Source organism: Salvelinus alpinus, chromosome 10 (assembly GCF_045679555.1).
Source record: "Salvelinus alpinus chromosome 10, SLU_Salpinus.1, whole genome shotgun sequence".
Taxonomy (NCBI): Eukaryota; Metazoa; Chordata; class Actinopteri; order Salmoniformes; family Salmonidae; genus Salvelinus; species Salvelinus alpinus.
In genome coordinates, this window is record NC_092095.1 from 85455980 (window position 1) to 85469855 (window position 13876).

General features: G+C 45.8%; 1 protein-coding gene and 2 non-coding genes across 6 annotated transcripts in view; all 3 read left to right on the plus strand.

Moving 5' to 3' along the window:
• The first annotated feature begins 4584 nt into the window (after positions 1-4584).
• LOC139532892 (nucleolar protein 58-like) overlaps positions 4585-13876 on the plus strand; it is a 58287-nt gene continuing 48995 nt past the window's right edge. For 3 of the 4 annotated variants that reach the window (XM_071331048.1, XM_071331050.1, XM_071331049.1), the window contains exons 1-9: positions 4585-4829; positions 5487-5563; positions 5710-5762; positions 7252-7513; positions 7801-7865; positions 8546-8953; positions 9168-9331; positions 9971-10105; positions 11350-11411. In XM_071331048.1, coding sequence (XP_071187149.1) covers positions 4785-4829; positions 5487-5563; positions 5710-5762; positions 7252-7513; positions 7801-7865; positions 8546-8953; positions 9168-9331; positions 9971-10105; positions 11350-11411 — 1271 coding nt within the window. In that variant the 5' untranslated portion in view covers positions 4585-4784. The remainder of the gene's footprint in view (positions 4830-5486; positions 5564-5709; positions 5763-7251; positions 7514-7800; positions 7866-8545; positions 8954-9167; positions 9332-9970; positions 10106-11349; positions 11412-13876) is intronic. The other variant, XM_071331051.1, reaches the window with a different exon arrangement.
• LOC139533138 (small nucleolar RNA SNORD11B) lies at positions 9007-9087 on the plus strand. The gene has a single exon (XR_011666723.1). It is a non-coding gene; the product is annotated as a small nucleolar RNA SNORD11B (small nucleolar RNA).
• Positions 10172-10251, plus strand: LOC139533139 (small nucleolar RNA SNORD11B). The gene has a single exon (XR_011666724.1). It is a non-coding gene; the product is annotated as a small nucleolar RNA SNORD11B (small nucleolar RNA).

The following is a 13876-nucleotide window of genomic DNA, read 5'->3' on the forward strand; positions in this document are numbered from 1 at the left end:
CGAACTGCAATAGCATCGAAGAGCCCCCGCGATATGCAACTGTTCAGGGAAGTCAGGAACCAATACACGCAGTCAGTCAGGAAAGCAAAGGCCAGCTTTTTCAAGCAGAAATTTGCATCCTGTAGCTCTAACTCCAAAAAGTTCTGGGATACTGTAAAGTCCATGGAGAACAAGAGCACCTCCTCCCAGCTGCCCACTGCACTGAGGCTAGGTAACACGGTCACCACCGATAAATCCGTGATAATCGAAGACTTCAACAAGCATTTCTCAATGGCTGGCCATGCCTTCCTCCTGGCGACTCCAACCTTGGCCAACAGCCCCGCCCCCCCCGCTGCTACTCGCCCAAGCCTCCCCAGCTTCTCCTTTACCCAAATCCAGATAGCAGATGTTCTGAAAGAGCTGGAAAACCTGGACCCATACAAATCAGCTGGGCTTGACAATCTGGACCCCCTATTTCTGAAACTGTCCGCCGCCATTGTCGCACCCCCTATCACCAGCCTGTTCAACCTCTCCTTCGTATCATCTGAGATCCCCAAGGATTGGAAAGCTGCCGCGGTCATCCCCCTCTTCAAAGGGGGAGACACCCTGGACCCAAACTGTTACAGACCTATATCCATCCTGCCCTGCCTATCTAAGGTCTTCGAAAGCCAAGTCAACAAACAGATCACTGACCATCTCGAATCCCACCGTACCTTCTCCGCTGTGCAATCCGGTTTCCGAGCCGGTCACGGGTGCACCTCAGCCACGCTCAAGGTACTAAACGATATCATAACCGCCATCGATAAAAGACAGTACTGTGCAGCCGTCTTCATCGACCTGGCCAAGGCTTTCGACTCTGTCAATCACCATATTCTTATCGGCAGACTCAGTAGCCTCGGTTTTTCTAATGACTGCCTTGCCTGGTTCACCAACTACTTTGCAGACAGAGTTCAGTGTGTCAAATCGGAGGGCATGTTGTCCGGTCCTCTGGCAGTCTCTATGGGGGTACCACAGGGTTCAATTCTCGGGCCGACTCTTTTCTCTGTATACATCAATGATGTTGCTCTTGCTGCGGGCGATTCCCTGATCCACCTCTACGCAGACGACACCATTCTATATACTTCCGGCCCCTCCTTGGACACTGTGCTATCTAACCTCCAAACGAGCTTCAATGCCATACAACACTCCTTCCGTGGCCTCCAACTGCTCTTAAACGCTAGTAAAACCAAATGCATGCTTTTCAACCGTTCGCTGCCTGCACCCGCACGCCCGACTAGCATCACCACCCTGGACGGTTCCGACCTAGAATATGTGGACATCTATAAGTACCTAGGTGTCTGGCTAGACTGCAAACTCTCCTTCCAGACTCATATCAAACATCTCCAATCCAAAATCAAAGCAAGAATCGGCTTTCTATTCCGCAACAAAGCCTCCTTCACTCACGCCGCCAAACTTACCCTAGTAAAACTGACTATCCTACCGATCCTCGACTTCGGCGATGTCATCTACAAAATAGCTTCCAATACTCTACTCAGCAAACTGGATGCAGTTTATCACAGTGCCATCCGTTTTGTTACTAAAGCACCTTATACGACCCACCACTGCGACCTGTATGCCCTAGTCGGCTGGCCCTCGCTACATGTTCGTCGTCAGACCCACTGGCTCCAGGTCATCTACAAGGCTATGCTAGGTAAAGTGCCGCCTTATCTCAGTTCACTGGTCACGATGGCTACACCCACCCGCAACACGCGCTCCAGCAGGTGTATCTCACTGATCATCCCTAAAGCCAAAACCTCATTTGGACGCCTTTCCTTCCAGTTCTCTGCTGCCTGCGACTGGAACGAATTGCAAAAATCTCTGAAGTTGGAGACTTTTATCTCCCTCAACAACTTTAAAAATCTGCTATCCGAGCAGCTAACCGATCGCTGCAGCTGTACATAGTCCATCTGTAAACTACCCACCCAATTTACCTACCTCACCCCCCATACTGCTTTTATTTATTTACTTTTCTGCTCTTTTGCACACCAGTATCTCTTCTTGCACATGATCATCTGATGATTTATCACTCCAGTGTTAATCTGCTAAATTGTAATTATTCGATTTATTGCCTACCTCATGCCTTTTGCACACATTGTATATAGATTCTCTTTTTTTTCTACCATGTTATTGACTTGTTTATTGTTTACTCCATGTGTAACTCTGTGTTGTCTGTTCACACTGCTATGCTTTATCTTGGCCAGGTCGCAGTTGCAAATGAGAACTTGTTCTCAACTAGCCTACCTGGTTAAATAAAGGTGAAATAAATTTAAAAAAAATTAAAAAAATATACCGATGGACTATGTACAGCTGCAGCGATCGGTTAGCTGCTCGGATAGCAGATGTTTAAAGTTGTTGAGGGAGATAAAAGTCTCCAACTACAGAGATTTTTGCAATTCGTTCCAGTCACAGGCAGCAGAGAACTGGAAGGAAAGGCGTCCAAATGAGGTTTTGGCTTTAGGGATGATCAGTGAGATACACCTGCTGGAGCGCGTGTTGCGGGTGGGTGTAGCCATCGTGACCAGTGAACTGAGATAAGGCGGCACTTTACCTAGCATAGCCTTGTAGATGACCTGGAGCCAGTGGGTCTGACGACGAACATGTAGCGAGGGCCAGCCGACTAGGGCATACAGGTCGCAGTGGTGGGTCGTATAAGGTGCTTTAGTAACAAAACGGATGGCACTGTGATAAACTGCATCCAGTTTGCTGAGTAGAGTATTGGAAGCTATTTTGTAGATGACATCGCCGAAGTCGAGGATCGGTAGGATAGTCAGTTTTACTAGGGTAAGTTTGGCGGCGTGAGTGAAGGAGGCTTTGTTGCGAAATAGAAAGCCGACTCTAGATTTGATTTTGGATTGGAGATGTTTGATATGAGTCTGGAAGGAGAGTTTGCAGTCTAGCCAGACACCTAGGTACTTATAGATGTCCACATATTCTAGGTCGGAACCGTCCAGGGTGGTGATGCTAGTCGGGCGTGCGGGTGCAGGCAGCGAACGGTTGAAAAGCATGCATTTGGTTTTACTAGCGTTTAAGAGCAGTTGGAGGCCACGGAAGGAGTGTTGTATGGCATTGAAGCTCGTTTGGAGGTTAGATAGCACAGTGTCCAAGGAAGGGCCAGAAGTATACAGAATGGTGTCGTCTGCGTAGAGGTGGATCAGGGAATCGCCCGCAGCAAGAGCAACATCATTGATATATACAGAGAAAAGAGTCGGCCCGAGAATTGAACCCTGTGGTACCCCCATAGAAACTGCCAGAGGACTGGACAACATGCCCTCCGATTTGACACACTGAACTCTGTCTGCAAAGTAGTTGGTGAACCAGGCAAGGCAGTCATTAGAAAAACCGAGGCTACTGAGTCTGCCGATAAGAATATGGTGATTGACAGAGTCGAAAGCCTTGGCCAGGTCGATGAAGACGGCTGCACAGTACTGTCTTTTATCGATGGCGGTTATGATATCGTTTAGTACCTTGAGCGTGGCTGAGGTGCACCCGTGACCGGCTCGGAAACCGGATTGCACAGCGGAGAAGGTACGGTGGGATTCGAGATGGTCAGTGATCTGTTTGTTGACTTGGCTTTCGAAGACCTTAGATAGGCAGGGCAGGATGGATATAGGTCTGTAACAGTTTGGGTCCAGGGTGTCTCCCCCTTTGAAGAGGGGGATGACCGCGGCAGCTTTCCAATCCTTGGGGATCTCAGATGATATGAAGGAGAGGTTGAACAGGCTGGTAATAGGGGGTGCGACAATGGCGGCGGACAGTTTCAGAAATAGAAATTTAGCTAACATTAGATAGTTAATCCAGAGATTCTTACCTTTGCCTTGATTCTGCAGTCTCATCCAGATCATCATGATATTTGTAGTTCTTTATGATAGCCACATTAGCAGCTAATTAGCATTTCCTTTTGGGGGGGGCGAATACAGTCGAATATATTGATAAAAGTAATCTTTTCCCGAGAGAGATTTAGATGGTTATCAAAACGTCACACCAAGGTAAGCGTACACGAAACACAGCCCTGATTTTAAGTGTTTCTAAAATCCCCTGTGGGAAAAATGAATGGTGGAAAAAACGATTGGAACCATTTCCATGTTTGACCGCTAGGTTTTATGGGTATTATGACTCATACTGTGGTACTTTATATAACTACTGCTGTACACACCTTTTCTATTGATATACTGTCCATAATGTCTATACACACCATCATATATATATTTACATTCCCGTCTAGGTAGCCTAGTGGTTAATGTTGGGCCAGTAACAGCAAGTTCCCGGTTTTGAATACCCAAGCCTACAAGGTAAAACAATCTGTTGATGTGCCCTTGAGCAAGGCATTTAACCTTAATTTGCTCAACGGGCTCTGTACTACTATAGCTGACCCTGTAAAACAACTAACCGGTGTGTGACAGTAAACTTTTATATATACGTTTTTATTTGATTTGATTAATTCCTGTCTTATTTTGGGGGGATTTGCGTCTATCGTCTTGTACTGCAAGGTTTTACTGTATGGAACATGCACTGTTGGCGCTAGAAACTTAAGCACGATAACAACTGCAAAATACGTGTACGCGGTTGGCGACCAAAATGTTCGAGTCTGATTTGTTTGTCTCCAAATAGTTCCCGCTGCCACTTCTCGCGATGTTGGAGAGAGGACGTGCTTCCGGGTGAGGCACACAGATCACCGCGTGGAACACTTTTCTATTGGAACTGCGACTAGCGAAGGATCAGTAGGAGAGCGTTTTGTTTCGGGTTTAAACGGTGAAAAAGCGTCAGAGATGCTTGTTTTATTTGAAACCGCTGCTGGTTATGCAATATTTAAAGTGAGTATTTAGCTAAAGTTATATTCTAAATTCTAATAATTTTAGATGGGTGCATGACTATTTTTATAATTTAACCTGGTTCGCGGTGTAATTAGCTAGCTAAATACGTTGTTTTCCTGGAGTAACTAGATATGTTAAGACCTGTTTCACATTGTTTACAGTACACATGGCTTCTCTATTAAGGTCCTCGTGGTAATTATTGCATGCAAACCTTTACCGCAACTGGGCCTTCTCATTCAACACGCTGTAGTTAAGCAACCACGTTGCATGTGGCAAGTTAGCAACCACGTTGCATGTGGCAAGTTAGCAAGCTAAGTTGCCTATATCTGCTGGATATACAGATCTTTTAGTACCTTGGACTTGGCTTTTGTAATTGCAACTATTTGAACCCGTTATATTTTAGAAGTTAAATGATTTATTTTGTTGCCAATGCTTACCCAACATTTCAAATAGGCTTATCTTCCTAGCCTAGTTAGCATAACTGGTGCGTGGTACTTTGGAAGGACCTCGTGCTGGCTTTCTAGTCACCCTTTACAGATCATGACCCAGTTGACAGGGGTTTTAATGACAACACATGTAAACCGATTTGAGTTAAATGCAAGTAATGTATGGTATGCCCGTGTACTTGATAGAACTTTAAACCTTTGTTTGTTTCAGGTCCTAGATGAGTCAAAGCTCCAGGAGGTGGACAGTTTATGGAAGGAGTTCGAAACGCCGGAGAAGGCCAACAAAGTGTGAGTTTTGGCCCCAAATCTGGAGAAAGGAGTGCTTAGATTCGAGGGAATACGTTGTCAATGAACAGTAGTATTACACATTATCAGCATAAGGAACATGTTTCTGGAGTTGACAAATAACATGTCGCCACCATTTCTCCTTCCAGAGTGAAGTTGAAGCATTTTGAGAAATTCCAGGACACAACAGAGGCTTTGGCAGGTAGACACAATACTTTCACCTCTCCTGTTGTTGCTCACTATAGTGTACCAGTTAGTGCACACGGGCTGTCAGAGTTAAGGCTTATGCATGCGTCAGCTAGGTGAACCAAAAGTGTGCTCGCATACTCCCTTAAAAGACCTCCGCTTGAAAAATGAGAAAAGCGGCAATAGTTGTTTGTCCATCTTGAGACGCCGTAGCCAGTATACACTTCCTCAAACCAGTCAGAATTAATTGAAGATGGCTCAAGAAATGTTTTATTTATTTATTTATTTATACAATTTTACATCTAAGTAAGCTGTTTGGTGCTGTATTTTATGAAGTTAGAAAATGTGAATGAAAAATGAGTATCGTTGAAGTGTGCACAAACAGCCGGGGGAAAACCCTGACTGAAGACCAAACACGTTTCCTAAGATATGCACTAACTATTCCCACCTGTTTGTGATGGGAAGCATGCAGAAGCCTTTAGGAGTCTGAATCAACCATGTGGTCATTCAGCAGTATTCCTCACTACCACAGAGACCTCAGCTAACCGTGACCATGGTAACAAAACCGTGACCATGGTAACAAACACTGACCGCAGCCAGAACTCAGCCTCCTAACAACAATGTGGATTCTATGAATTAATACATAATACCAATGTCCTGTGTGTCTTCATGTTGGAGCTATACGTCGTTTGTATATGTAGTGTATGTGGACACCCTGTCAAATTAGTGGATTCGGCTATTTTAGCCACACCCGTTGCTGACAGGTGTATAAAATCGAGCACACGGCCATGCAATCTCCATAGCCAAACATTACTGTCAGAGCAGCTCACAGATCACTGCACCTGAACATAGGCTGTTTACAGATGGGCTATCTACCTCATCCTCATACTGTGTTTATTTATTTATCTTGCTCCTTTGCACCCCAGTATCTCTACTTGCACATTCATCTTCTGCACATCAACCGTTCGTGTTTAATCGCTATATTGTAATTACTTTGCCACCATGGCCTATTTATTGCCTTACCTCCCTTATCTTACATAATTTGCTCACATTGTATATAGACTTTTTTTCCTACTGTATTATTGACTGTATGTTTTGTTTATTCCATGTCTAACTCTGTTGTTGTATGTGTCGAATTGCTATGCTTTATCTTGGCCAGGTCGCAGTTGCAATGAGAACTTGTTCTCAACTAGCCTACCTGGTTAAATAAAAGTGAAATGTGTTTATTTTTTTATATTGGCAGTGGAATGGCCTTACTGAAGAGCTCAGTAACTTCCAATGTGGCACTGTCATAGGATGCCACCTTTCCAACAAGTCAGTTTGTCCCGGTCAACTAAGTGCTGTTATTGGGAAATGGAAATGTCTAGGAGCAACAACGGCTCGGCCGCAAAGTGGTAGACCACACAAGCTCACAGAACTGGACTCGAGTGCTGAAGCGCGTAGCGTGTACACGTCTCTCCTGTCTTCATGTTGTAACTATAACACATCTTCTCTCCTGTGCCCAGCGGCCACTGCCATGACGGAAGGGAAGATGGGGAAGAGTCTGAAGAAGATCCTGAAGAAAGTGGTGGCTAAAGAAGCTCATGAACAGCTGGCCATCAGCGACGCTAAGCTGGGGGGCGTCATCAAGGAGAAGTTGAACCTGAGCTGTGTCCACAGCCCTGCGGTGGCAGAGCTGATGAGAGGCATCAGGACACAGATGGAGGCCCTGATCACTGGGCTGCCCCCCCGGGAGATCAGCGCCATGTCTCTGGGACTGGCTCACAGGTGGGGTGAAACACACACACCACTTGGTGTTTTTGGATTTATTAGGATCCCATTAGATGACGACAACTAGTCTTATAACAAAAGATATTACAGACGAAACACTTTATAATTTACTTACGTTAATATGTAGTGTGTGTGTGTTGCCGATGATTATATCATGCTGTCTGAAACCTCATGTGGATTTCCTCAGCATTCGTCACTACCCCTGAGGCAGCACCTCTCTCTGTCCTATTCATAAGACCTGAAAGGCTGCTGTGGCAGATCCTGATCTGTTTCTCTTTCCTCAGTTTGTCCCGTTACAAGCTGAAGTTCAGCCCTGACAAAGTGGATACCATGATAGTTCAAGCTATCTGTAAGTACCTCCTCTTGGACCAGGGATGGGCAACTTTGATGGGGTTGGGGGGCACAAAAACCTCGAGGGGCCGTACACATCCCACATCATTAACCCCCCCCCCCCCCTTGACAGCAGAACATTTTAGCGGGCCCCTCACGAAATAGTGAAGATAGTTTCACCTTTAGCTTTCATTCCTCCACATTCTGCTATAGAAGGTGGGCCCGTTCTGCTATAGAAGGTGGGCCCGTTCTGCTATAGAAGGTGGGCCCATTCTGCTATAGAAGGTGGGCCCATTCTGCTATAGAAGGTGGGCCCATTCTGCTATAGAAGGTGGGCCCATTCTGCTATAGAAGGTGGGCCCATTCTGCTATAGAAGGTGGGCCCATTCTGCTATAGAAGGTGGGCCCATTCTGCTATAGAAGGTGGGCCCATTCTGCTATAGAAGGTGGGCCCATTCTGCTATAGAAGGTGGGCCCATTCTGCTATAGAAGGTGGGCCCATTCTGCTATAGAAGGTGGGCCCATTCTGCTATAGAAGGTGGGCCCATTCTGCTATAGAAGGTGGGCCCATTCTGCTATAGAACGTGGTCTGTAGCAGGTGTAACTAGTGGTCTGATCTGTGCAGCTCTGTAGCAGGTGTAACTAGTATTATGGTCTGTAGCTCTGTAGCAGGTGTAACTAGTGGTCTGATCTGTGCAGCTCTGCTGGATGACCTGGACAAGGAGCTCAACAACTACATCATGCGCTGTAGAGAGTGGTACGGCTGGCACTTCCCCGAGGTGGGGAAGATCATCACTGACAACCTGGCCTACTGCAAGAGTGTCCGCAAGATAGGGGCTCGTACCAACGTGGCAACCACTGACCTGTCTGAACATCTCCCCGAGGAGGTGGAGGCAGAGGTCAAACTGGCCGCAGAGATCTCCATGGGAACGGAGGTGTCCGAGGAGGACATCGGCAACATCATGCACCTGTGTGACCAGGTGATAGATATTACGGAGTACCGCACCCAGCTGTACGACTATCTGAAGAACAGGATGATGGCTATCGCTCCCAACCTGACTGTCATGGTGGGGGAACTGGTGGGGGCACGGCTCATCTCACATGCCGGTGAGTCATGATCTAAACAGCCAATCACACCGCAGGAATCATTCACAACACAAAACAAGCAGTGATTATGATGACTATATGTCAACAATCCTGAAACCTGATGCTTTTCAGTCACTACCTCATCTGAGCTTGTATTAAAACCTTTTACCTGGACACCTGTAGTAGGCGGCTGTAAAGTCCAACCGCTCCTAAATGTTCTGGTTCTCTCTGACAGGGTCCCTGTTGAACCTGGCCAAGCACCCGGCCTCCACAGTCCAGATCCTGGGAGCAGAGAAGGCCCTGTTCAGAGCCCTGAAGACGCGCAGAGACACGCCCAAATATGGTCTCATCTACCACGCCTCTCTGGTGGGACAGACCTCGGCCAAGAACAAGGGCAAGGTGAGGCTTTTGTTCCAGCCGTCACTAGAATCAGTGTGATCTAGTTTAATCAGCATGTCTCCACAGTACTGCTCTCCAGGTGTGATCTAGTTTAATCAGCATGTCTCTACAGTACTGCTGTCCAGGTGTGATCTAGTTTAATCAGCATGTCTCCACAGTACTGCTGTCCAGGTGTGATCTAGTTTAATCAGCATGTCTCCACAGTACTGCTGTCCAGGTGTGATCTAGTTTAATCAGCATGTCTCCACAGTACTGCTGTCCAGGTGTGATCTAGTTTAATCAGCATGTCTCCACAGTACTGCTGTCATGGTCCAGGTGTGATCTAGTTTAATCAGCATGTCTCCACAGTACTGCTGTCCAGGTGTGATCTAGTTTAATCAGCATGTCTCCACAGTACTGCTGTCATGGTCCAGGTGTGATCTAGTTTAATCAGCATGTCTCCACAGTACTGCTGTCATGGTCCAGGTGTGATCTAGTTTAATCAGCATGTCTCCACAGTACTGCTGTCATGGTCCAGGTGTGATCTAGTTTAATCAGCATGTCTCCACAGTACTGCTGTCCAGGTGTGATCTAGTTTAATCAGCATGTCTCCACAGTACTGCTGTCATGTTCTAATCAAGCTTCTTTCTCTCCTCTCAGATCTCCAGGATGCTGGCAGCCAAAGCATCTCTGGCGATCCGCTACGATGCCCTGGGAGAGGACACGAACGCTGAGATGGGAGTTGAGAACCGCGCCAAGCTGGAGGCCAGGCTACGCCACCTAGAGGAGAAGGGAGTAAGTAGCTCTCTCTGCCCTTTACTGCTAGAGGCCCAAAACAACAACCAGGCCACATGAGATGCCAAGCAGTGATGATGATGACTAATGTCAACAGTCCTGAAACTACCTGATGCTTTTCAGTCACTACCTCATCTGAGCTTTTATTGTTAACCTCACTAGTGTACGCTTGGGTCCCACCTGGCCAACATCCAGTGAAATTGCAGAGCGCCAAATTCAAAAACAGAAATACGCACTGTATAAATTCAGAAAACATACAAGTGTTATACATAGTTTTAAAGATGAACTTCTTGTGAATCCATCCACGCTGTCAGATTTCAAAAAGGCTTTACGGCGAAAGCATACCGTGCGATTATTTGAGAACATCGCCCAGCAGACAAATCATTACAAACAGTAACCAGTCAAGTAGAAGAGTTACACAAGTCAGACATGGAGATAAAATTAATCACTTACCTTTGATGATCTTCATATGGTTGTACTCAGAAGACATTCATTTACTCAATAAATGTTCCTTTTGTTCGATAGTCTCTTTATATCCAAAAACCTCAGTTTTGTTTTCTTCAGTAATCCACAGTCACAACAGGCAGACAAAAATCCAAATTGTATCCGTAAAGTTCATAGAAAAATGTCAAACAATGTTTATATTCAATCCTCAGGTTGTTTTTAGCCTAAATAATCGATCATATTTAAACCGGACAATAACGTTGTCAATATAAAAGGTAAACAAGAAACGCACACTCTCGGTTGTGTGCATGAAAAAGCTCTGAAACTTTAAGGTCCACTCATTCAGACTGTTCTTCCTCATTTTTCAGAAAACAAGCCTGAAACAATTTCTAAAGACTGTTGACATCTAGTGGAAGGCATAGGAACTGCAATTTGAGTCATAAGTCAATGGATGTAATGGCATTGAATAGAAAACTACAAACATTTTAAAATCCTACTTCCTGGATCGATTTTTTTTGCCGGTTTTCGCCTGCCAAATCAGTTCTGTTATACTCACAGACATTATTTGAACAGTTTTGGAAACTTTTGAGTGTTTTCTATCCAAATCTACCAGTTATATGCATATCCTAGCTTCTGGGCCTGAGTAGCAGGCAGTTTAATTTGGGCACGCTTTTCATCCAAAATTCCAAATGCTGCACCCTGCCCTAGTGAAGTTAAACAGTGGTATCATGCTAGTCCCCTACTCATCTCCTATTCTACCGGTCCCCTACTATTGTGCTGACCCTGGTTTCTCCCTTCAGATCAGAAGAATCAGTGGAACAGGCAAAGCCATGGCGAAGTCTGACAAATACCAACACAAGAGGTGAGTTACACCTGGAGACTACTATCTTGGGTAACTAACCTTCTGTCGTCTCTGGTAACTAACCTTCTGTCGTCTCTCTGGTAACTAACCTTCTGTCGTCTCTCTGGTAACTAACCTTCTGTCGCATCTCTCTGGTAACTAACCTTCTGTCGTCTCTCTGGTAACTAACCTTCTGTCGCATCTCTGGTAACTAACCTTCTGTCGTCTCTCTGGTAACTAACCTTCTGTCGTCTCTCTGGTAACTAACCTTCTGTCGTTTCTCTGGTAACTAACCTTCTGTCTCTCTGGTAACTAACCTTCTGTCGCGTCTCTCTGGTAACTAACCTTCTGTCGCGTCTCTCTGGTAACTAACCTTCTGTCGCATCTCTGGTAACTAACCTTCTGTCGTCTCTCTGGTAACTAACCTTCTGTCGTCTCTCTGGTAACTAACCTTCTGTCGTCTCTCTGGTAACTAACCTTCTGTCGTCTCTCTGGTAACTAACCTTCTGTCGCATCTCTCTGGTAACTAACCTTCTGTCGTCTCTCTGGTAACTAACCTTCTGTCGCATCTCTGGTAACTAACCTTCTGTCGTCTCTCTGGTAACTAACCTTCTGTCGTCTCTCTGGTAACTAACCTTCTGTCGTTTCTCTGGTAACTAACCTTCTGTCGTTTCTCTGGTAACTAACCTTCTGTCTCTCTGGTAACTAACCTTCTGTCTCTCTGGTAACTAACCTTCTGTCTCTCTGGTAACTAACCTTCTGTCGCATCTCTGGTAACTAACCTTCTGTCGTTTCTCTGGTAACTAACCTTCTGTCTCTCTGGTAACTAACCTTCTGTCTCTCTGGTAACTAACCTTCTGTCTCTCTGGTAACTAACCTTCTGTCTCTCTGGTAACTAACCTTCTGTCGTCTCTCTGGTAACTAACCTTCTGTCGTCTCTCTGGTAACTAACCTTCTGTCGTCTCTCTGGTAACTAACCTTCTGTCGTTTCTCTGGTAACTAACCTTCTGTCTCTCTGGTAACTAACCTTCTGTCTCTCTGGTAACTAACCTTCTGTCTCTCTGGTAACTAACCTTCTGTCTCTCTGGTAACTAACCTTCTGTCGTCTCTCTGGTAACTAACCTTCTGTCGTCTCTCTGGTAACTAACCTTCTGTCGTCTCTCTGGTAACTAACCTTCTGTCGTTTCTCTGGTAACTAACCTTCTGTCTCTCTGGTAACTAACCTTCTGTCTCTCTGGTAACTAACCTTCTGTCGCGTCTCTCTGGTAACTAACCTTCTGTCTCTCTGGTAACTAACCTTCTGTCGCATCTCTGGTAACTAACCTTCTGTCTCTCTGGTAACTAACCTTCTGTCTCTCTGGTAACTAACCTTCTGTCGCATCTCTGGTAACTAACCTTCTGTCGTTTCTCTGGTAACTAACCTTCTGTCGTCTCTCTGGTAACTAACCTTCTGTCGCGTCTCTCTGGTAACTAACCTTCTGTCTCTCTGGTAACTAACCTTCTGTCGCGTCTCTCTGGTAACTAACCTTCTGTCTCTCTGGTAACTAACCTTCTGTCGCATCTCTGGTAACTAACCTTCTGTCGCGTCTCTCTGGTAACTAACCTTCTGTCGTCTCTCTGGTAACTAACCTTCTGTCGTTTCTCTGGTAACTAACCTTCTGTCTCTCTGGTAACTAACCTTCTGTCTCTCTGGTAACTAACCTTCTGTCGCATCTCTGGTAACTAACCTTCTGTCGCATCTCTGGTAACTAACCTTCTGTCGCATCTCTGGTAACTAACCTTCTGTCTCTCTGGTAACTAACCTTCTGTCGCATCTCTGGTAACTAACCTTCTGTCGCATCTCTGGTAACTAACCTTCTGTCGCGTCTCTCTGGTAACTAACCTTCTGTCGCGTCTCTCTGGTAACTAACCTTCTGTCGTCTCTCTGGTAACTAACCTTCTGTCGTCTCTCTGGTAACTAACCTTCTGTCGCGTCTCTCTGGTAACTAACCTTCTGTCGTCTCTCTGGTAACTAACCTTCTGTCGCGTCTCTCTGGTAACTAACCTTCTGTCGCGTCTCTCTGGTAACTAACCTTCTGTCGCGTCTCTCTGGTAACTAACCTTCTGTCGCGTCTCTCTGGTAACTAACCTTCTGTCGTCTCTCTGGTAACTAACCTTCTGTCGCGTCTCTCTGGTAACTAACCTTCTGTCGCGTCTCTCTGGTAACTAACCTTCTGTCTCTCTGGTAACTAACCTTCTGTCGCGTCTCTCTGGTAACTAACCTTCTGTCGCGTCTCTCTGGTAACTAACCTTCTGTCGTCTCTCTGGTAACTAACCTTCTGTCGTCTCTCTGGTAACTAACCTTCTGTCGCGTCTCTCTGGTAACTAACCTTCTGTCGTCTCTCTGGTAACTAACCTTCTGTCGTCTCTCTGGTAACTAACCTTCTGTCGCGTCTCTCTGGTAACTAACCTTCTGTCGCGTCTCTCTGGTAACTAACCTTCTGTCG